At 43.4% G+C, this 24883-nt stretch overlaps 1 protein-coding gene across 8 annotated transcripts in view; it reads right to left on the reverse strand.

Moving 5' to 3' along the window:
• Nucleotides 1-919: 919 nt before the first annotated feature.
• fbrsl1 (fibrosin-like 1) overlaps nt 920-24883 on the reverse strand; it is a 265854-nt gene continuing 241890 nt past the window's right edge. For 2 of the 8 annotated variants that reach the window (XM_026320781.2, XM_026320776.2), the window contains 13 exons: nt 16823-17243; nt 16180-16439; nt 13836-14086; nt 10319-10369; nt 10032-10127; nt 8396-8467; nt 8190-8219; nt 7836-7907; nt 6964-7096; nt 6140-6223; nt 4832-4915; nt 3769-4039; nt 920-3420 (listed from right to left, as the gene is read on the reverse strand). In XM_026320781.2, coding sequence (XP_026176566.1) covers nt 2118-3420; nt 3769-4039; nt 4832-4915; nt 6140-6223; nt 6964-7096; nt 7836-7907; nt 8190-8219; nt 8396-8467; nt 10032-10127; nt 10319-10369; nt 13836-14086; nt 16180-16439; nt 16823-17243 — 3128 coding nt within the window. In that variant the 3' untranslated portion in view covers nt 920-2117. Of the gene's footprint in view, nt 3421-3768; nt 4040-4831; nt 4916-6139; nt 6224-6963; nt 7097-7835; nt 7908-8189; nt 8220-8395; nt 8468-10031; nt 10128-10318; nt 10370-13835; nt 14087-14282; nt 14444-16179; nt 16440-16822; nt 17244-24883 lie in introns of all 8 variants that reach the window. The other 6 variants (XM_026320775.2, XM_026320774.2, XM_026320779.1 and 3 more) reach the window with 6 other exon arrangements.

The raw sequence follows: 24883 nt of genomic DNA on the forward strand, positions 1-24883 counted from the left end.
ACTGGGAGCCTAAATTGAAAGTGATAGTGATTTAAGTCTTCCCAATACGCCATGCCCATTCTGGCAAACAGTCTTTTCAAGGGGCCCTTTTAAAAAAGACCCTGCTGGAGTGTGTGCGACACAGGCGTACCATTGATTTTCAGTAACATCCCCTAATGACCTGGCCACGGTTTGATCCACGCTGTCATTATGGGCTGGTACCATGGGAGAGGATCGGTGGGTCTCTCAGCACACAGCAGCAAGATGAGTAGCTGGGGCATTATCAGGATGAATTGGCTGTCTCTAGACAAGCGGCAAGCACAGCCGAGGTCTTGTCAATAACGGGATGGGGCGCCTCAGGGCTCCCTCTGTGGCCCACTCCAGAGCGCCTTCCGGCCTCATTAGAAAAGCAGATGAGTGGTGTGCATGAAGAGAGAAGATGTATGAGAAGAGAGAGGAGCCTCTCCTCAACCATCCGATAGCCTGCCTCCCAGGCATTGCTCTTCTTAATGAGTACAGACCGCAGGTCAATATGCCGCTGTGCTGCCAGTCAATACCGGTTACCTGCAACACAAACACTCAAAACCTGCTTTCATACAAAATCAATGTCCTATTAGTCCCTCTCTGTATTGCCTTCACCCAATCTCATCGATCCCCTCTGAAGAGCTCTGCAGCCCATGTATGACAGATTATGGTCAAATGATCTGATGGCTGTGGCTACTCTTCCAGCCAAGTCTGTTGCCTCTATGATTTCAGAGTAACAGCTTGATATCAGATGAGCAAATACTCTAAATGCTGAAAACTGAGGCACAAGCGTTATTGGCAAACCTATCAACTTCACATTAACATTACACTCAGAAAGTTTGTCTTACAGACTATTTTGATATTTGTAGTCAGCAATGACAATTATAAAAAAGATTAAAGACAAGCAACAAATGCATGACATTAGGTCCAAACTTTATTCCATACATTTTAAACCATGAATGTTCATTTTCATTTTTTTTTTTGCACGCCTAAAACTCTACTTGTTTTGTATACAAGAGTCTAAGAAAAACAACTGCACAACACCACAAGGTTGACAGAGAAAGTCCTTTTGCTGCCCACTAAAAAGTGTCCTTCGTTTCTGTCTGGGGCTGGTCCAGTTTGTGACGTGGAAGTCTTTAACAATTCCGTCATTACTTCATTGGTAAATATAGACATGTGTTAATCCAAGTTTCTCTCAGTATCACCAGTATCGTCTGCTCCCTCCAGGTGATCTCTTCATTAGGGTGCTGTGTGCTGCTTTGCATAGATTGCAGATGATCCTTCTAGGCGCCCTTACAACACCCACCTGGCATACTTCCCATCCATTGGCGAGGCTTGTCTGTTACCACGATATTCATGAGGGAAGTGATTCCCCATGTTTCATTTAATTTTGTTTTTCTAGAAATGGTTAAAAAGCCTAATAAATTTACACAGTAATTTTGCAGCGAATGAATATCAACAAGTTATGTACACCAGTTTTCTTTACAGAGACTGAACAAAGACCTCATAATATATATTTATCTGCATATCTCAAAGGCAAAACAAATGAACAAAACAAATTGGTAATGTAATATTGTACATTGTCATCATTGAGGATATCCTGGTACCATGAGGTTAAATTACTGAAGGTTGAAGCCAAAATCCAGTCTTTACAGTGGGTCATAATGGATATGTCTCACAATCAACTGGGATAAATATAGTAAAAGGTGTGGCTAATGCACAAAATACATAAAATTCATAGAAATGATATCTATACATGGAACAAGGATAGGAAATGTACAAACTCATTTCAGGACCTCTCTTTCCGCACAAAGCTGAAAAAAGTATTGGATTAATATATTAATAATTATCAAATATTTAAGTCGGATATAAACATACACATATTTGTGTTCTCTTTACCGACATTATTCAACCTCCAGTCCGCTAAAAATAAAGTCATGGCATGTGCTTAATCAGCCTTACACACCTCTACTTTGTACAATCATACCCTTTCCCTTAGGGAGTTTTGCTCTTCTCTGGTGAAGAGCAGTGCATTTTGTTCACAAGAAGCTTTAGATTTGGGGAGTGAGGGGTGTGAGTGCATCTAGTAAGACATAGTGCACTTTTCTAAGAAGCTACCGAGCCTCTACCTCTTTGGGGTTGCGAGATGGGGAGTAGTCCCGTGGGTCCTGTGTGGAGGTGAGGGGTGTAGTCCTCCTGGGTGAGGCTGGCCTGGCGCTACCAGCTGGCACAAGGGGTGGGGGAGCACTGAGAGCAGCAGTTGGAGGTGTTCTGTTCAGAGGGCCATTGTGTCCAGTGGAAGGGCTGAGTCTAGGGTAGGGCATGCCGCCTAGGTGGGGCATAAAGGGGGGCATGTGGGGTAGATGGCCCTCCATGGGGGACTGGTGCAGCTGATGGAGACGTGCCCTGTCCAGTTCCTCCCTCAGGTGAAGGCGCTCTCGCTCCTCCGCCTGCTGTCTCATTCTCTCATGCTCCCTGCGCACCTCCAATAGGTGCTCGTGGTGAGAATAGTCATGAGCCTCCCTCTCGCGGTAGGCGCGTTCCTGTTCATACACACTGGGGAAGCGATGTCCTTGCTCAGCTCTGAGCTGAAAGTCCATTCGCCGCTGCAGGTCCAGGCTGCGGTAGGCCTCTCTAAGAGGGTCCCAAGGGAAGGCCGGGTGGGGCAGTCGCTCCCTTCCTGCCAGAGGACTCACTCCCATGAAAGGAGCCATGCGAGCACGGTCCAGTACATTAAGGCTGCCCATCTGGGGCATTGCACTCATGGAAAGGGGCAGAGAGTGAGTCATGGGGACACCATGTAGGCCAGGTGCTGGGATGTCACTGCCACGCGGTGAGGGAAGAGGGTGCTGCTGAGACAATGGTGGGTGGTGGTGATGTGGATTTGCAGGCTGGCTGATGGGAGTGGGGAGAGCTTGGGGTGGTGGTTGTGGGGCGGGCTCGGAACTCACCACCATGACCTCCTGCTCCTCCTTCCTCTCCTCCTTAATCTTCATGTCATTTTTCACCTTGTGGAGTAGGTCTGCAGGTGGGGGCTCTTTCCTCTCGCTGTCCTTGAGTGTAGGTGGGGGCCCACCTGCCATCTTCATGTTCTGCTCATTGATCACTGCCTTGGAGTATGGAGAAGGAGAGCGTTGAGCGGATTTGATGGCGTCTTCGGAGGGTCTCCTCTCTAGCATCTCCTTGCCAGGTGAGCGGCTTTCTTTCACCTTCACGTCAGCCAGTGTGGATGATTCTCTGTGGCGCTCTAACAGCTCCTTCTCCGTCTCACGAACCCGATCTACACTGCCACTGTGATGCCGACCTGAATCACTAGAGTTCTGGCTATTTGAGCGAATCAGGCTACTGATCTGGTAGCTAACTGGTGCAGATGCCGGTGAAGAACGGTTGGAGTGCCGGCTGCGATCCACTGAATCCCTGTAATCACATAATACAGCAGTTTAGGATGTACCAGAAAAAGCAAGTATCATGTACTGTAGGTGGTCTGTATAGGCTTGATTTAACTAGATAAAATTTCCAAATAAAATCTTGTTTATAAAATTATTAACTAATTCTACCCTTTTGTTGTGTGTAAAATGATCAGATCTGTAATCTTCTTGGGGGAAAACACATAATCCTTTGAAATAATGCAGTCAAATGTCGGGTCAGATGTGATGACAACAAACAGTAATTGTATTACTGCTGAAATAATATTTTTCTCTGACTAAATTGAAAGCCTAGATCCTCCAAATAATCCTCAGAAAGTAGATAAAAAAGCAAACCAACTTGTCTTTATCCTTTTCCTCTTTCCCAATGGACGCATCTCTTTTCTCTCTTTCCCGCTCCCTTTCTCTCTCTCGTTCCCGTTCCCTCTCTCGCTCTCTCTCATGGCTGTTGGCTGAGCTGCTTCTCTCAGTGTCTGCGGTTTTGGGCCACTGTGGCGGGGTAGGGAATGATGGCGGGGTGCGTCGAAGTCTGTTCCAGGTGTCATGGTGGGGGCTGCCAAATGTGGGCAGTCCTCCTGGTCCCTCCTTGGTGCCAAACACACTATTGGACCCTGGAGGAAAAGGGGGAGACAGGCATGGGACCCACTGTAAGTTAATTGGGCACAAAACCTTCTTGAGGACACATAAGAGGAGAAAGACTCAACAAAAGCTGCTTTTGTCTTTGTCTCTGGAGGTTCTCTCACTGAAGCTGTTTGAAAGAGTTAGAGGTTAATGGCTCCCCCCACCAGAAAAAAAAAAACTCATTTGCTTTTGAACTAAAGGGCTTCTCCCCCTCTCTTTTTTGCACTGGATGAACAGGGAAGACTCGCTTGCCCTCTAGAGTTTAGGGCTGTGAAAAGCCAAGGGAGACCTTATAATTCCACGGCATGTCCTACTCCTATCACATCCATTTTCACAACAGGGCGACCAATTTGGCACACAAAAATAGAAGGGATGAAGAAAAAGAATGAAAGGCATAAAGAAAAGGATGTAGCAGGAAAGGAAAAGCCCTCCATGGTGGTGCAGAAGGGGCTTGTCAAATAATTAATAGATGAATTGCCAACAAACAGCAGACCTGAGAGTGCCTGTTGGCAGAAGCACAGCCAGATTAAAGCCAGGCTGTTGGGGACATGGTGGGTGGGTGAAATGGAGGCGGGGAGGAGGTTTGCTGTACTGTGTTGTACTGCCTTGTTGGGCCTCCCTCGGCTAGCGCTGCTTTGACACAGAAACTAGAGCTAAGTGTCTTGATTTTTTTCCTCCCCTCCTGGCTTTCCCTGTGGTCTAACGCTGTCTTGCTCTGTTCTGTCACTGGCCAGATTGAAGGGGGCAGTGGTGGAGGAGGAGGAGAGGGGGCCAGCGCTTACCAAGCGAGGGGTTGCCTAATCCTCCGAAGGCACTGCTTGAAAGGTTGCCGAGGCCGCCAAAGGAACTGGAGCGACTGAAAGGATCTGCAAAATGCCAAACAGGGATTAGCAAAAGGGGGGGCTGGCTAGCAGTGCACACCCCAACACCAACCCGTTCCACTCGGCTTTTCTCTTACAAGCGAGCTGTTGTTGTTGTTTTTTTTTTTTTTTTTATAGCGCTGCTACCCTAGTTCTCTGCCTGATAACTCTGCAGTCACCAAGTCTCCTGGATGGTGGATTCATTGCCACTAACTGGAGTGGAGTCTCTGACCCTGCTGGGGGTAGTGGAACAACACTGCTTGATGGGGAAATTAGTTTTGAGCTACTGGTGCTAAGCTGAAAATGGACTGTGGTAGGCCAGGGGAATTAGAACCTGTAAAAGTTAGGCTAGAAAGACCATAATGATTTAACTGGAGAATGACTGTTTGATAGGCTCCACTGATACAGGCTATAGCCTCCAAATTTCTAGTAATATCACAAATGTTTACCCTGAGAAGCCAGTGTACAGCATCCATCAAATTATACTTAGCAGTCCCATTTTAATTCCACAAGAATTGTTGAGAAAATGCAGAACTTATTAACAGATTGAGGTTTAAGGATTTTTATAGCTGCCTCACACATGAATTCTCTGGACAGGAAAATTTGATTCCTTCCTGAGTGCACTGTGCATTCAGAAGCACAAAATCAATTGACTCAAGAGATTGTTCTATGAAATCAGCCTCCCACTCTGAACCTATCTCAGGTTGAATGGTTGTAAGTAAATGAATGAGTAAAAATAATTAAATTCACAAATAAATCCAGCAACATGAACTATCCTACACCTGTAAAATATAGAGTTAACTTCACAAGCTCATAAAAAAGCATCACTGCAGCACTGTAGCACTGCATGACGTTTGTCCGAACAGGTGAGGGTTGAAAAATAGAACTGGAGGCTGAATACTAGGTAGCAATATCCTTTCTATTACTCCAAACAGAGTTATTTAAGGCTATGCTCTAAATCATACAGTCTTATTATACAATGACAACACTCTCCATTACCATGGCCTACAAGTTTGCTCAAGAAGTGTCTCCAAGTGAATACAATTGCCAAATAAATTCCACAATAACCTTGAAAAGCACCTGACAACAAAACCACAAATATCTAGGCTTCACATTATTGGTGGCTTGTAATTTCGTTATAAAATGAGCACCAGGGAAAGAGACAGAGAATGTGAGAGAGACAAAGATGAGATAAATAAATAATAAAATATCACAACATGGGTTACTTACACTTACCTGCCAAATGGCTAGGAGGCAGGAAGCCGCTGGGGTGTGGGGCAGGGCCGTAGGGGGAAGGAGCTGGGTGGCCAGAGCCTATCAGAGCAGAGAGGAAATAACAGTGCTGTTATTATCTATCAGAAACTTTCTTACTAGGCATGCAGAATGAGACCAAAATTTTATCTACACCAACACAATTCTGACCCCTATGATTAGCCAGGAATAAAAATTTGAAATTGAGTAAATCTAAATTACTTTTCTGCACTCACAAACCTAATATACATGTAAACTGGATGGGTTTAAATGGCATTGACCAAATTAGCAAGTGATATTTTGCTTTTAGTGCAGCTGCTCCATGTTTGTGTGTAAGCCTATAGCTGCTCATTGAGGTCAGTTTCTGACTGTGCAACAAGCTGGCCTCTTTCACAAAACACTGTTACCATCACCCGTATTCCATGAATTGTTAATGAAAGACCCAATTACAGGAGTGCCTCTGACACACCACTGCATAATTACTAGTCAAAGGCCGTTTGCCTCTCTGTTGCCCTCTAACGCAGGGCAAATCAGTCAATTACCTAACTGAGAGTCATCCATATTCATAGACGTATCTGACTCTCTTTACTGGCAAAACATTTACCACAAAAGAACTATAATTAAATGAACATTACATGAGAGGAGAGAAAAAAGCCATTTCATTACAGTGGAGGAACAATTTCGACATGCAGCTGTAGTAAACGCTCTTTTGCATAAAGACAAAAATGCTACAGCAAGCCTCTGAGAATAATTTGAGTGTTTTGAATGATTTGTCTTGGAAGGTACACTGAGACTTTACTGACCTGTGGAAGAGAAGAGAGGCCGTGCCAAGTCGTGAGGGTATGGGAATCCTGGAAAGACTCCTGGAGCTGGTGGTCGACTGAACAAGTCCAGCTTCCCATTCATGTCTAGTTTGTGAGGATCCAGCTGCATTTGCTATAGTCAAGAAAGGCAGAGACAAGAGGAGAGAAAAAGAAAATTAGGTTGATATGCAGCAGTGCCAAATATTTCCAACAACAGAATGAGAGGGATTTAGCCTCAGCTGCACTGGGTGAGAGATCAGAGGAAGACACATGCATCAACAATGGCTTCATGTATTCAATTCTGGCCGGTTGTGTTATAACAAATATATGTAAGCTGATTAGGGACACAAAATCCATAGTAACGAGGGTTCAGAGCCCAAGAAGGACTGACACCACTGGGCCAGTGGCATTAGCATAGGATCTCCATGGCGAGGCCACTTTACAATCAGAGGACACGAGCACTTTCTGCCCAAGTTCACATGTTGCATTTTGGTCACAACTATTACTTCAACAACTTTCTGTGTTTCTAAATGTGATGATGATCTGCCCTTTTCTCTTGAAGTGGAGTGAGCCATGCATAGTCTTTATTTAGATGTAAAGAATATTTAACAAGAGGAGATGGCTTTTTTGTTTTTGGATTTTGTATTGTTATTAACTTTTACAGCATACTGCCTGTCCCACCCACACTCTTTCTCTGTCTTTCTCTAGCAACACAAGTACAAATTATTTTAGAGGTAAAGATCTAACTATGACGTACTGTACTTTTATTCAGTAAGTATGTTATTTAGCTCATTATTCCATTACCAATATACTTTATCTGGTTTTACATGACAGCAAGAGTCCTGAAAGACATCATTATCCATCTCACGCACCTTCATTTTCTGCTGGTGGTGGTAGATCTGCCATGCGATCTGGACATGCACTGCACACCACTTGCCAGGTTTCTAAAAATTTAGAGAGAAACTGAGGTTAGCCTGCTGGCTCGATATGGGGAGCTAAAAATGGATTCTGGCGTTGAGATTTTCTGGCCAAACTACAAAGTGGGAAATTTCAACCAGGCAAAAGATTAAGAAACTCTAACCCTGACTTTAACCCAATAGAGTCCTCAAAGCTAACCTTAAATGTAGCCAAAACTCTGAAAGAATTGTTGAAGCATTTGCTGTTTTAGACTTTGTGGCCTGGCCAGAGAGATGAACAACCAAAAGATGAACAAGGCAACTACTCACCCTAACAGATGTCCTGAATGGATCTGTTATCTGTACAGACAAACGGGAAATCATTATCATCAGCAACAGAGACAAGCAGCCAGTTCTACAGAGCTCCACAGAGGCTTTACATGCATTCAATTCTCAGATATTTACAACACGTGTGTGGCTTTCAGCAGAACGAACAGAGCAAGAGCAGACTGCTTCAGAGAAGTCCTGATGCTTACCCGGGGATCTTTCTGTAGGAGTGTGTGAGGTACTGCTCCAGGACGTGCTGCTACGTCAATAGGATTAGATGCCTGACAGAGAGGCAAAGGAAAGAGATACATGATCACCAGATCAACAGCAGTTAGAACTTTGAGAAAAAGAAAGAAAGAAATCAAACCTGTTACACACTGTTTACTACTATATGCACAGAGGAATTTGACTCATACAGTGGTTCTACAATGGGAAGGTGTCCTCAAGGAATAATCCCAGTTTATCTGTCACTATTATGTCCCAACAAATATTTGCACATACAAACTACTAGTATGGGATTAAATCCTGTGCGTTGTGTTCATGCAGTAAGTAAGAAAGACTAAATCCACTATTAGATTGATCGAGAGATGCCAGCAACACTCTAAACTTATAAACTCAGTGGCACTATAGTTCAATAATCCTCTACCACTGCTACTATATGCTTGACATCATAGATAAAACTGCAGTGATGCTGCAGGCATTGAGTTATCCTAGAGTAACACATCTCTGATCTCCTCCTTAAGTTGTTGGAATACAAGTGCCTAGATCAGACTTATTAATCCATCCCTGTATCGGGGATAGGAATATCCTGCGGGGTGACCTGGGTCACCAGTCCCCACAAACAAACACGCATCCCAGGCCCTTCCCCCTAAGCTCCTCTCCAAGAATACTTAGCAGCGGCTTTGGATGCATAAGACTGTTCCTTGAACCATCTGGATGGGGCCTTCGACAAAAGGGTCTCCCCATTACAGAGCCTGCTGGGAATAGGGCCAGCGGATTTAGGCCAGCTTTGATTAGTAGCTTACACTGGGTCAGAGCTGCTGGGCATCTGCCAGACATACTCACACCCCTCCCACCCCTTCTCATCCTCTGCATCCCCACTGCCCCTGAATCTTCTCTCCTCTGCTCTTCTAAACAGACAGACATGGTTTTGTTATTGTTTAGGATGACCTGTCAAAGCTCTGTTCAGCTCACAACCCTGGTCCAGGTCCTGTCAAGTCTGACAGTGCATTATAATGACTTTATCTTGGATGGAGTGATGTTTATTGTTTTACATCTTCACTGTACAGATCTCTGCTGCTGTTCTTATCCAAAACAGACAGTGGAAGGAATTTCCTGGGATAAAATATAATGAACTGTAGTGCAGTGTGTAACCAAAACTTTTTTTTACAGATATACCATTGAACATTTATGTTAAAACACATATAGAGGATACTGTGTATCTGCTCACCTGCCTGAGATACTTTTAGTGTTTGTTGAGAAAACATTCAGGCATGTGGTTTAGAGCTAATTGCACACAGTATATTACATATCAGATTTTTCCATTTCCAGTCTTTTCCTTATTTGTTTTTAATAAATCCATAGAGTTGACTGTGTTTACCCATTTAAATACCTACATATCTTCATATACATTTATATTTTTACACTGGCAAAAAATGACTATTTGAATATGTATGATTTGAATAAAGAACTCAACTTGCATTTTAAAATTCCATTTTGCCTTTTGTGTGCTATTATCGAATTTCTGTTCCAATCGTATAACAACTTGCATGGTTTACTGTATGCTTTCTTAAATTCACTGCATGTCTGTAGCTCATGGGTCGAGGGTAGAGATATGGGGCTGACCTTGGGCTGGAAGGCTCCTTGCAGTGAGCTGAAGGGTCCTGAGTGTGGAAGCAGCGGGGGCATGCCTGGCATAGTAGGAGGATAGGAGGGGAAGAACTAGGGAGAAAAGAATGGGAGACACAAAAAGACACAAAACAAAATCATAAGAAAAGTACAGGGACAGAAGCATATGCACACACACAACCACCGTAATAAATGCTGTCATGGCAACATTCAAATATGTCAAATATTTGATTTGCCAAGTGCAAATAACAAATTTAAATTCAAATGACAAAAGACAAACTCACGTTTGAATGTCTGATGAAAGGATTGTCCAGTTTGGGAGTGTATTTGTCGAACTGTAAGAAATAAGAGGGAAAAGCATTAGGAAACAAAAGTCCACAGAATAATGTATCAAAATCCTTTATGCAAAAGTCTTCATTAATAATAATTTCCATTACAAAAACAGAACAAACAATCAACATCTGTAACTATTAATAAGTAGGGTTTTGATCCAGAAAAACAAGCCCTGAAGTAAAACAACTGGCTTGCACTGGCCTTGGGTTTATTCAAACTGCACGGTCAGATAGGCAGTTAAATTACTTAGAATATGACTACTTTAGCAGACTGCCAAGATGAAGACAGCCTGCATGATTTTCCAATTGAGCATATAGAGGTTGGGCATAGAGGCCCATCATGGGAATCAGACCATTTTAAAACCAGACCAGTTGTTTCTAGTCACTGTAAAATTTGTAGAAATGTGAATGTAATTGATTTTGACTGCTATGGATTTTTTTTTAACAACATGCTACAGTGGTATAGATTGAATTGGAACATGTGGAGACATATAGACATATTGTAAGCTTGCTTTGCGTGTTATAAAACCAGACTTCAAAAGAGATTTAGTCAAGAAAATAGGCCAATTTTCTATGCATAAAATAATGGAAAGAATATATGTAACCACTTGTGCAATCAGTCTGTCTTTTTTGATTGAAACTGAACAAAGTAGATGGCATTTGCTATGGTTAGTAGCTAATTCATGACAGATCAGCATGGTACTGATTTAACCTTGAAATGCTGAATTGATGTGAGGAAAGTTTTTTTGTGGCAGAACTTATGCCTACCAGAATAATCTCAGTGTGAATCTACCATATAAAACTTGTGTCATTATAAGAAGAAATGTTCTTGATCATGTCGTCAACACATAGAATTCTAGTCAGCAAGCTGAAAAAGAAAGGAGGGCGCGAGGACTGCAAATGTTTTCCCTGCATATGAATGGGGACTTTGTATGTCCATTTGCAAACCAGTACGGCTCTGTATTTTGAAACAGGCTAATTACATGTGACAGTAACTTATTCCTATTCCGCAAATACACAAACCATTTGCAGGTACTTTTTGCGAGTGTTTTCACAAAGCTCTCTTGGCAGGCACAGATGTTTTGGGTTTACATAAAACAGAAAAATGAGTGGGTATGAATCAGTGTTAATGTGTGTGAGTGTGTGTGTGTGCTGCAACACGGGTGGTTGAGGGGGGAGAGGGTGTAGGTTTGGCTAAGCTGCTGGTGGAGGTGACGGGTTAGGATCAGGGGCCCTCTGTTGAAGAAGCACCATTCACATCTGCACACAAAATGGCAGCAGTGGCAGTGATGGTGTTGGCGGCCTTGTTTGTGGGCAATAATGGGTCCAAATCAAAGACAGACAGCCTATTGAGAGGAAACGTCAAGCCAGCTTCCGAGCTCATTAAACAGCTCCTCTGCATCTCTGAAGGCACGGCCTGTTTAATGTCTGACACTGCAAGAGGGATTTTAGCCTCTTTACGACCTTGTAAAAAAAGAAAAAAACAAAAACTCTTGCCCTTGTAATTTATGATGCCTGTCACGATTTTATAGTAAACAGCTTTGGCTAATTAAAGCTTAATATTTCATCTTATAACAATTAAGGATATTCCTTGTCCAAAGACATGGCAGGGGCAAGGGGGCGGGGTAGGAAAGACACTCAGTGCTGCCATTTGGCAAGCCAGCTGCTTGAGGGTGTTGAACAATAAACAAATATAGAGGGTTCATAATTTCATTAATTACAGCCATTAGCCAAGGGCTGTTACATAGTTGAAATGACATGGGGAGTCTAGAGAGCAGGAGAGAGTAAAAGAGAGCAAGACAAAAAAGAAAGCCATAGAGAGATGATGCACAACTGGGCCATAGTTGGTTTGCCTTTTCATGACAGAACAGTAAAAAAAAAACAAAAAAAACACAACATCATCATTACCCCTGCCTCTCTATGGAACCCCCAAAGAGAAGAAAAAAGGCATTGATACTAAGGGGAGGAAGGGAGGGAAAAGGTATAAGTTAAGTAACAACACAGCTTCAATTAAAAGGAAAAAACAGCTGAAGACATTAATGGCACTCTGAATTCCCATCATAACAAGACAACAAGACACTGGGTGGGGGCAGGGGCATATACATCATAGGCTACATAATGTGGACATTAGCGTGATGGAGAAAATCGCCACTTTCATCTTCAAAAACAAGTCTGTACACTGCACATAATTCCTACCATGTCAGGAATGAACAGAACACCAGATAACGGCATGGCTGTTGGCTGAAGAACCATCGTTTTTATGCTTATCTGAGACTGTGCCATAAATACCAGAGCTTTGATTTCTAATGTACAGGATGGGGATAATCTTGGAGTGAGGCCTTAATGGGACCACAGGCTCTTAATCAGAGGTCATGACATGATGGATTAGATCTATTACACTAATGCCAAAAAGCTACAAATGGGGGCCCTGTCTGAATCGACTGTCAGAGATTGCTGTGCATTTAAAATGATGGATGAATAGTCATAGCCTTTTTTCCCTTGCACTAATCTGAGAGCTGGCCCCCTTTCCCCTCCCAGAGACATGCCTTGATGGCAAGCAAAGCACGGAAGCAATTAAAAACATTATCAAAACAGTTTTGTAGTGATGTCATCCCGCCTTCATCCACAATGAAGTCATTTGACAAACTGCAAGGCTCTGAATTCGTCATTGGCAGGTATGGTTGCTATTGAGCTGTGTGCACACACACACACACACATACAAACACACACATGTGGCAAGGAACTTGCACACAAATATACAAGTCTGCAGGAATGTATTCGCACATACAGGTTTGAAGGCGCCCTTGGTGCCCATGGTGAACAGGCAAATGAAAACATTCAAAAACATTTAAAAACACATCCATATGCAAACAATTGAAAATCTAGCTTGTCAAAGTTAAGGGCTAAATGAACAATTTAAACAAAATTTGGTAACATTTGCTGGTTTGACAGACATGGCAAGTGTCAGGAAATGTTCTCTATGTAAAGTAACGCATACTGTCGATGTCCAGTTTTACATAAAAGTCCATTTGTGATGAAAAAGATGCAGAGCATGAAAAAAGTATATAAGTGCTTGGTCAGGCTTGACCAATCTCAGGAGCAACTAACACGTATCTGGATGAAGATGTGCTAGTGTGTGTGTTTGTGTGTGTGTGAAGGGAGATGGCAGCCCATGGCAATATCTGCCCAACATTCATCCTTATTACATTGGAACAGATGTGTTGCTCCCAGCTTCTTATCAGCTCTCAAACTTTAGCAGCAGGACATTATGCAGAAATCAAAGAGCAAAATTCAAATTGAATCAAAGTCATATTCTTTTCAAGGGAGGGGTTCCTACAGCTATGGGACATATTTGGTGAATTTTGGGATAAAGAAAAAAATAGGGAGAAATTGATTGAAGAGGAGACTGGAAGGGGTGACAGGTGGGTGGGTGGGAAGTTACGGGAGCTTTTATTTTACTTATCCTCACATTTCTGGCTTGGGTACGCACCATGGGGGGTGCGGTGGGCGGGGTGAGGATGGCGGCCGGGGGCAGACTGGCGGGGAAGGGCGTGAAGGTGTGCTGGTGGGTGTGTTGGTGCTGGTGCATGTGCTGGTGTTGGTGAAACTCTGCCCTCAGGAGCGACACGGGGGCCAGCGGCGAGGCGGACGGCCCCCTGCCCCGCTCTGAACTCTGAACCAGGAAGCGGTTGTTCAGCTCCTGCCTTAGGAGGTCATGCTCTGCAAGAAAGGAGAGCAAAGAAAACCAAAAAAAAAAAAAAAGAAAAAAAAAAAAAGAAAAAAAAAAAAGAAAGGAAAAGAAAAGAAAAAGAAAAAAGGGAATGGGGGGAGGAGGGGGGGACACAAGAAAAAAAAAGGCACGGGCGCCCAGTCAGTCTTCACAACAAGGGTAGAAGAGAAAAAAGAAAATAGTCACCTGGCATTCTCTGTTTCTCCAGCTCATGCTGTGAGGGTTTTCTACGTGGGGACTCATTGGTGGTGGTAAGAGAGTTGCCTGTGACAATGTGCCAATCAGAATCCCCGAATGAGGCTGGCAATACATGATTGGTTGGTTGAATGATATCAACAGGCTGGTATCTAAAGACAAGAGAGAACCAAGAGTCATCCCAGCAGAAAACACACACACTCTTGTCCTCTATTAGAAAGTCAGTGCACAACTGGCATATTTATTACATATTCTGGGAACACCATCATTGCTGGAGACATTTGTTTCCTTCTCCTGCAGCATGAAACTTCTTGTTTTGATGAAATCGCTGAACATATTATCAAATCGTTACAAATCACATATTGTTGGCAAGAGAAAACATAATTCTGGTTGTTGAGGTTGCATCAGATTGTCGACTAAGTGCACCATTTTTTAAAATGTGTCTGCTTTCAGTATGCGCAAGATGTCTCCAGCTGTGATGACTGTCTAGCTGTTAGCTGACATTTTCTAGGGACGCATCCAAGTCCTTCCACTGTGACTTCATCACTCTTTTAAGATTTCCAAAGGACCATAAATACAGTACATCTTAGAAATTAATGTGTGACGTTCTCCACCAGTGAAAATAAGACCTAGCATTAAAACATGTGACTTCTGGGAGAAGCAGCATTTGATTTTATTTCACATTTAAATGGATTTATTTCCATTCTGTGCTGCAAAAGGGGAGTGTGCATGTGGGGCTTTTTGGAAATGTATAACATTATTAATGAGGATATCAGAGGTATTTGAGTGCTGCTGCTGCTTACTACTAGCTTTAGTATCTTACGTACTATGCAAAATGCTTTTGAGATTGATACCAAATTATCATTATTATTATTATTTACTATGTACACGTATTTTGAAAATTGATCCTTGAAAGGTGTTTTTTTTAATGGAAAGAATATTGCAAGCAATAGTTTTATAACCAGATGTGTTTTTCTTTAACAATAGAGTATGTCAGGTTTTGAAATGCCTTTTTAAAAATCAGTAAAGGGGAAAAACTACTGTACTGCATACATCATTAGAGATAATAAAAAAATATATATGGCTGAACTAGACTAAGTAAAAATGTAAAGAATGAGCACTTACCTGATCAGGATCATATGCCACACTTGTTAATACCACAAATATTTTGTGACATTAACATCAGAAAACATCATCCACCAATAATTACATGTTGAAGAATATAATGATTAACTTAATATCTGTACAACTGATCATACCATACATACCTGGAATTCAAAATGAGCACATCACTATATGTTACAGAGCTTATGACTAATTGAAACAAAAAGAGGATTTTGTGTCTTGCTCTGAGGCAAGCCCCAGTTTGTGCCTCTCATGTGTTACATTAGCATACATTCAGGTCACAGAAGTAATCATTTGTTTCTGTGAAAATAATTAACTGAAAAAAACTGATAAAGTCATTTGAAATGACTATTATTCTGAAGGTATTTCCATAATTCTCAGTTTTCTAAATATCTGGATAAAAATGTATTCACTCTGCTGCATGATGAAAAACCTTTTTAACCCTAGTTATGGCTCTTCTTTCTGGATCAAAACAAAGGTGGTTACTGGGAGAGGAAATGCTGCAATAGGGTTAATGGGTTAAAAAACCTTCTTTCCTAATATATATTAAACTGTATATATATTTTCAGTCCTTGAAGATTCAGAAAATGTAGTCAGAATTGCAGTAGGTGATTTAAAATCTTTTTTTCAGACTTTGCTAGTTAATTTGCTTATAGAGTAAAAAAGTGTTACCTTTGCAGCCTGAATGTATGCTAATACATGAGGGGAATAAACTGGGGCTACACTGAAGCTACCATCTAGCATGTAAGGTGAGCAGCTTTACCTGGGTAGGGGGTGCCGGCAGGGTGCCCGGGCACCACTAAACTGTTGGTTGGTAAGGTCGGTGGTGGAGGCAATGTGGCTGGGGTTGCAAACATGGCCGGATGGCGGTGGGCGGGGCTCCGTAAGGAGGAATAGTGCGAGGTAGAAAGATTGGCTATGGACAGAGGCAAGCTGGGGGCTGAAGATGGGAGCCCACTGATGTGGTGGTGAGGGGATGGGGGCAAGTGTTGTTTGGGAAGACCCACTGGACTGCTGCTGTGGCTGAAAATTTAATAGGACAAAACGTAAAAACACGGTACAGTGTCTTGTGTCACTGAAATGCATTATATTCGTTTGGAAGCCGCTGAATTTATTTTATTTCTGGCTCCACTAGAGTGGTAGAAAAACATTAAAGGAAAGTGGTAGTGTCTCCAATCTAATACCATGATCTGGTACAAAAAGGTGAAAGAGTGAACAGCTCCCTTATTGTTAGTCAGAGATCGTTAGTGGTCTCACACAGACAAACCTCAGCATTAGATATATCGTGCATATGTCCAGAAGTGACTGTTTTTTCTTAGTGGGCTGCCATTTTAAACTAAGCACAGATGCCTCACATCTTGGACGTTCCTGCCACTGTAATCAAATGTGCCCACGTACCAACCTACCTGATGTCGTGGAGGCTGTTGTACTGCAACGGGTGATGCACCTGGTGGCTGATTACTGGCCGTGCGTGGTGTTGTTGGGGTGGAAGAACACAGGACTCCTGGTGTGAGTGTGGGTGGGGAGGGTGGGGCTGGGGGTGGGGTGGTGCCCTCAACAGGGCAGGGGTAGGGACAGGGGGTGGAGGTTGCTGCTCCTTCTTGATACTGAGAGGAGGTGGGGTGGGGATTCGCAACCTAGGAGGTTCTGGTGGGGCCGCCGCTGCAGCGGGGGCAGGGGAGCCCGTAGGCGCCGAAGCCGGGGTGGGGCTGGGGATGGGAGGCACGAACGGCACCTCACTGTTGCTTTGCTCCTGGCTGCGCTGGAGCCCTGATACTTTGGCTGAGCTACAGGTCTTTGAATCAGGACTCTCATTCGCTGGCACACCTAAGAAGAAAAGAAACAGTGAAACATAAGAAGAAAATTTGTAAAGCCCTATCTGAAAAAGAGTTATCTGATAGTCTCAATTATGTATCACCCCTCTTAGATGTCATGCCACTTTCTTGTTCGATTCACCTGATGCCTTAATCAGATATTAGCAACAAAAGGGTAGCTGGTTGTTACTGTGTATGCAGAATAGTACACATGATCAATGTTAAGAAAAGCATAGCTCCTTTTGCTCCTTTATAATGTTGTCCCAGTGTCTTCTGCCAAAGGTTCCTCTTGTTTCTCTCTCCCTAGGTTCCATTAAGTGTTTAATCAGGTCATTTTCATGCTTGACTATAATCAGATGATTCAATTTCTTCCCGTGATCCAGTCAGTATGAATAAATCACAGCTAATTAAAGTTAAATGTCGGCCCCTATTCAGGGCTTTGCTGAGCACACAATCTGGCATGAAATAATTATGTTTCAATTGTGTTGTGAAGAGAGATCGTGGCCCCTTATCTTGGCCTCTCTGCCACTGTGCCTTTCTATCCTCTCTTCCTGATCTTTCAGGGGATTTGGGAAACCACAGCAAAGTACTCTGAACTCTGCCACTTTGTCTTTACCATTCATCAGGGGTCTTTTCAACAGACAAGAAGCTTTTATAATCAGAATTCCACTGAATGACTTTTCATTCGTAGGCTGTTGCAATTTAATGACTGTAATTATATGCTGTTGTAGCAGAAAAATGAAAGTGGCAGAAAATGCAGCATCTCAACACCTTTCACTTACAAAGAATCTCAAAGCACTTATGAATCTTAATGAAAAAGAAGAGACATTTGGTGATCATCTACTTCTGCCAGAGTTGAAAGAAAAGCAAAACGGGCCACAAAGAAACTGAATTTGAGGAGATGGTACTGCAGCAACTACAATAGAGAAAACAGTACTATAGCTTCTCAACTAATCAAAGCCATTCGTGATGGAATTTGTTTTAAGCACATCTCTTGCATAGAAAAATCAGAGAAAAGAAAGTGTTCACACAGATAGAGACAAAGGATGAGAGGAGACAGCACAGTGGAGATGAGGCTCTCTAAGCAGCTCTAATCTACAGCTAAGATGCAGCAGTACTTCAGTCAGAAGGCTTACTAGCGCCTCAATTAAAAAAGGTCCATGGGCACTTTCGATGGTAACAAAAAATGAGAAGCGCCAGGAGCTGCTGTCGAGTCAGTGAGAACTCAACATGCAGCCCACTAATGGAATATCCAGTCCCTATTAACAGCCTGCTTAATCTTTCAAGGATCCTAACACCCATAAAAAGACCAATAAAAAGGCAGGGCACAGCTTTTATTTTTTTATTTGCTGAGCTCCCCTGCCTCGCTCCTTGCATTTTATGGGAGAACTGGGGCTGGCTAAGGTGTCACGATTTTCAAATTAATTCTGGGGTCCGGGTGTATACAGACTTCCGGATTTATAGGGGTCTTGGATTTGAATTGCAGTGTCAGACTCTCATTCCTACAAGCGAAACAGAAAGAGAAAGACTGAAGGCAAAGACAGTGAGTCGGGCACAGACAGACAAACAGAGGCGAAGAAGCAAATATCCACAGTCGAATGTCGCCGTTGGGTGATGTTGCCATGGCAACCTGTTCTCCCAGACACAATGCGAGGCAAGTGATGCTGAAGGAAGTCTCACTACAATCCACTAGGAGACAGAGACAGGGTTCTAATACTAATGCTGGGAAGCCAGGGCCACAGCAAGCGCCGGGTTATCTTAATGATGATTCTAATGGGCTCTAATGGAGGCAGGGAGGTATCAGCTCAGACCAACCCATCCCTCATTAAAATCACTCCGCAAGACATTCCCTGCACAGACACACACACACATACACACACGCAAATACACAAAACAGAATATGGACACACAAAGAAGTTTGCAGTGTGGGGATACTGCACAAACACGAATAGAGCCCTAATGTCTTCATTTTAATGGAAGACAGCACAAGCCACGAAGAATCTGCCCAAATTTGCTAGAGAAAGCAAAAGGGTATATCATTTTGATTACTTGTTTGCTTCGTAACTGCAACAGGCTAGGTTATGTTCTTGATATGGAAGCATACATAGAGTTATTATATGACAGCTCTTTAAACTGGTGGCAGACAAGGCTGTTGCTGTGAATACCCTTAGCTAGATTACTTTTACTTTGCTTTTTGTCTCAGTAGCAACCATTTTGAGTGTAAACTAACACGCACTGATGAGAAGTTTAAAAGGAATGCCTTTCTGACACATCACCTAAGGGCTATATGTAGCAAAATCATAGCTATTTTTCAACAAACACTATCCCCTTGCTGAAAAACCAACGGGAGTTTCAGGCATTTCAACAAACTGCCAAATTCGGCACTATTTTATTCTTCTTTTCCTCAGGACATGGAACACACATTCCCTGCAATCACACACTGAGAAAAACAGTAGGCAAGCCACAGGCAGTCATGTGAAACAAATGCCATACAAGTGTCTGCAGAAAAAAATGCTCTGTCCTGAAGCCCTGCCCTGCAAACCTGAGCAGATGGTGTAAGTGAGTCAGGCAGGTTGGAGGGCAGCCCGATAGTGGGTGGGTGCCCCCCCAACCTCTCTTTTTAGCTTAGTTAGTGCGTCAAGGGAACAGGGACATTCCCTAGGGGGATGTTGGCAGGTCTGCTCACCAGATGACATCTCATCCCAGTATTGATCTTTTTATAGTTGTTTCTGTGGCCCTGCTTACTCAGGGGAATTGAGACTAGCCCTGTGTGCACGTGCCTGGATTTGGAGTGATATCAGCTGTGGCTAGGAGCGGTGGACGCGGAGCGGTGGACAGAGGGACTAAGGTAGCAGACGGACAACAGGCCCTGGGATTTGCTGGTGATAAGTGATGTGTCCATTGGGGAATCTGGGGTGAACACAGTGTCGGTACACAGCTGTTCCTGCCTCCAGTATCCTTCACTTGTGACCCTGTTTGTCCCTGTGGAACATCTGGAGAGCTGGCACTGATCTGGTCCTATGTGGCCCTTATGCAGCCAGATGGCTCAGCTTGGAATGACTTGGATGAGTCTGGAATGGCTTGGCTCTGAGGTGGACTAGGGTGGGCTTGTTGTTGTCATCCAAGAGACCTCAATAAAGGATAACATAGCTCCTTGTTATGAACAGGAAAACTCTCCAAAGCATGGTCTGCTGTCACGTCATGTTAAGAACACAATGCAGAAGCGCAGAAAGACAACACACTGCGGCACATTTTTGCTCTCAAATGCTTTAAGTTGCAAACCTGAATCCTTTAAAAAGCAATTATTCTGAATCTTTTTTCTTTTTTAGCCATTTAATTTTAAACACACCTGGCTACCTGCAAATGGACCCAGAGATTCATGAATGAAATAAGGTCCCTAGAGAATACTGTCATTCTGTGTCCAACTAAAACCCTCAGTAAATGAATGTTGTGCATGCAAATTAGTGTGTTACATAAATTACCTACTCACTGCTGACAGTGATACCAGTATATACAACTGCCAGGAAAGTAGAAGCTGTATGCAAAAAGTGTTTTCAGATTAGATATGAGCGTATGCAAATTCTTCCTGTGACAGGGGTGTCGGGGGCTAAGAGAAGCTTAAGGACACTGGGTGTTCTCATTTACTAGGCAAACATTGCGGTTCACTCTCTTCATGGCTTTGCCAAAGCATAAACAGTCAAGGTACTGATAAAATAAGGACATGAACAGACAGATATTTAAATAAAGTGGCATATCTGCTGAAAGACGTTGGAAGATGCAGAAGCTATGTGAGAATGTGTGCTGCCTTGATCCGTCTCCCGCTGGCTCTGGTTGACAGAATATTCTGCTGCTCTTGACGGTTGAGCTCACAATGATTTGGTTTTTGTACCTCTCTAGACAAGCAATCTGCACACAGCCAAGGCTTAGCTCACAAGTGAGTGACTGTGGAAGATGGCTATAACAGATACTGGCAGAAGGCAGGAAACCGCAGACGTGCCAATCAACACTTCATTGCCATGAGGTATTCAGTCATAAAAAAAGGCGGGGTGACTTCAACAGAATGATTTTGTATAAGAGGAACAGAAGGGCTGAGCAGTGTCGAATCATTGTGCTAATAATAAAATCATAGGAGAAATTTGCAATGACTTGCTTTCCCTCACACTATTTAATCTGCCTCGAGCATCTCCAAGCTGGTAACGAGGCGAGCCAAGGCGGCGGTTTTGCAAATCACTCAGAGACGTTAATGAGGAAGTGGACGAGGAGAAAGCTGGCCAAAATAGCTAAAGAGTGGGGACAGCTGGCACGTTTCAATTATTTTTCTCTGTTTCTTCGCTGCAGCTGACAACAGGAGTAGATGGAAGCAGAATGGGGATGGGTGTTAAGATGTAACATGTTTACAGTCAAAGCCCAGGCATAAATTGACAACCTAATGTTCATTTCAGAGAGCTGGCAGGCAGCTCAAGCTGTGGGATGAATCAGTTTTTCCTGTGCATAACAGATCCCAATTCAAACTCCAGCCATATGGTGCAGGATACATATGCCATTCACCTCTCATGGTACATATGCCAATGTTGTGGATGGGAGGCAAACTGCAGAGAGCACATCTACAAATCAAGGGTAGAGGGTAAGAGAGAGAAAGACAAGGCATATTAAGGCCTAGTGTTGTAGCCTTCAGTAACCACTGGCTTTAATGTGCGTGATCCCTCCACAGTCACACCTTCCTCACTCTCCATCAGGGCCCATCCCCCTGCAGAGCAGAGCTCATTCTAGCACAGTTCATGTGCTCTCTGACAGCCATCAGTCTCAGGTTTTTATGAATGCAGCCAGGCCATCTAAGGTCAGTGCCATTGAGCTGTTCTTAATAAAAGGGTGGACATCTTGGAACTTTCAATAGAAAAACTTAAGTCTAATGTCTCCTCTGACACAGCCCACCCTGCCAGCCTGGAATTTGACCCCTTTCAATGTCACTGACCCATCCCTGACCCTGGAGACCCTTCTTAGCCTTTTTACCTTGAGGCCACTATGGACGCACAGCCAACAAACAGGGAGGGGGAGGCTATATCTGAACTTTATTAATGAATTTTGTGTTGAAAATAAGGGGAGCCCTCAGGAGTTATTTGTACAGTGCTGCAGGCACTAGCCTTATCATTTCATTAATTAGCATGACACGCTTGCCTGATGGAGTTGAACGCCGCAGCGGCAGCTGTCTCAATTGATTATGGCAGTGGACATGGTGCTGCAATTATTGAGGTGACTGGAGACAACGGCTGCCACTTCTAATAAAGGACTTAGCTCCTGTTTCCCACATTAAAGCACAGTGGTGGGAGGAGAGTGGCTGCCTTCTTGTGTCTCCCTACCTTTAAGACCTTTCCAGAGTCTCCCCACAGAACGCCATGAAACAGGCTGCAGTTCTTGAGAAGTGTGCCAGCATTATTTAAGCTCGCACAACACCAGTACCACTTTGGTGCCCCACAGGAAAGCTTGCTCTGTCTAGCCCACCAGCTGGCTCATAATTGACGGAGAATGGAAGGAAGGAGGTAGAAGAAGAGGGGGAAAGAGTGAGGTGTAAGAGACACAAAGACAAGGAACTTCTGCCAAGAAGCTTGGAGAAATGGAAGGACTGAATCCTCAATAATGTAAATAGAGGCACTGTTTTCTAGCCTCATTTCATGTATGAACATGATTGAAGCCCACATGTCTCTAAGTGGATATAATATTATCTTTCAGTGCTATACTGATTGCTTCTCAATGGAAGGGGAATGGATGGGTGAAAATCCTTCAACAAATCCTAAGTGGCATGACAGTGGGCTGAAAGAGCCTGCATGTTTTTCTTTTCCTCCTCCTCCTCCTCCTCTATTTTCACTCCCCACTCTGAAAGCAAAGCAACAATTGGAAGCTGACAGCTCCTAACTGTCCACAATACCTCTTTCACTGCTTTGACACATGTAGCGGTTGCAATTTAATGCCATGACAGGGGAAGGACAAACAACTTTGCTGACATATTTCCTCAAGTGTTTTGCAGATGCAGGAGTTTGTTAGTATATGTATCACAAGACACTGCCTGAACTACTCACCTGCTTCATGCAAATAGTGAAGCCATTTTCATAATATCACATGATAGCTTCTGACAGCCAAAACTGCTGAGGCAGCTAGCTTTTCCAAGTGGTTCTATTTTATAGGTGGCAACAGCTGACAACAAATATCTCTTTAGTGCAAGTGCTAGAGAGCTTTGTCAATCAGCCACCACATTTCTTTTTCATGCTGTGTTTACATTTGAAGCATCCTGTTATTACAGCCCTGATCCTCACTGTGCTGATCAAAGATCAGGGCTATTTTTCTTGTCATTCAAGAACCTGTCAGTCTGTCATCTCTTACATTCAACATTACTGCAAGCCAGAGGAATTTCACTGCATAGGGCTGAACAAACAATAAACTAGAAACAGTCTACATCACCAACTGGCTCGTAACCACAACATCAGCAAAAGTACTGATTACTGAATTATCGTTTATAAATATTTCCTATAAGTATATTTTATTTACAATTTTATCAACTCTGGAGCAAACTGGAACATCTCTTAGTGATCTTGGGCATATAGCATTTGAAATTTCAGGGAGAATGGATGTCATATGCCAAGATTTTAGGGTGGACAATAAAAACAACACCCCAGTGTATATTAAAATGCTTGGGCTTACATTTCACATATCTGCAGGCCCCTGGGGAAACACACTGTCCGGTATAGACCCACTGATGTAATCAGTGCCTCTTCTATAGGAGGATCCTGCTGCTGAGCTGCTCCTGGGGTGCTGCTGCATAATTAGGTCTACAGATGGAGACCCAGCAGCTGTTGAAGATGAGACTAGAGCTGCCATTTTCCCCCTCATGACTCCATGCCAAAAGAACTGTGTTCTCATGAGTTACAAACCTTTTTTTCCACAGCAGTCAGAGCTGTGTTATCTGAGAGTAGACTTTCACTAAATCTAGTTTGAGATTTCCATTTGGGGTGGTCAGGAATTACATCTCAAGGCTGATGACACACTTAGAGGGCCGAGGTGTTGATGTTTGAAATAGCTGTCATTCAGAGCTTAGTTAGACAAACATGCACAAAAGCCTTCTCAAAATGACACCCCTCCCTCTTGCAACCACCATGTCCTCCACCACTGCAGGAAAAGAGTCACAATTGGTGGGTGTATCTGGTTCACAAACATTCACTGTCCTTTCCTGCACCTCATTCATCATTCTTGACTAGAGAAAGAGAGCATTGCAGAGAAAAAGGTATAAAGTGACCCAGACTGAGGGAGAAAGAGTGGGAGAGAGAGGTGAGATAATAAGGCAGGGAAAAATGAGTAAAGAGCAGACAGTTGTGTCAGCTAAACTAATGGAGACAAGGCCTGGATCCTGACCTGTGGGGCTGCTGCTAACATAAACCTACCGAATGCTCCCTTCTCCTTTAACCCCAGCACACATACAGGCAGGGAGCAACACCTGCACAAATGTAGAAAAATCTGGGTCTAGCCTCCTTGAGCCTTAGTGGACAAGGAACATTAACAATAGCCTGCACATTTTCAGGGCTGCTATGAGCTGGCACATTTCACTGTGGTGTTCCAAGCACGGCAAGTGAAGAATTGATTTGTTTGGAGTGTGAAGGCAGCGTG

Source organism: Mastacembelus armatus, chromosome 9 (assembly GCF_900324485.2).
Source record: "Mastacembelus armatus chromosome 9, fMasArm1.2, whole genome shotgun sequence".
Lineage (NCBI taxonomy): Eukaryota > Metazoa > Chordata > Actinopteri > Synbranchiformes > Mastacembelidae > Mastacembelus > Mastacembelus armatus.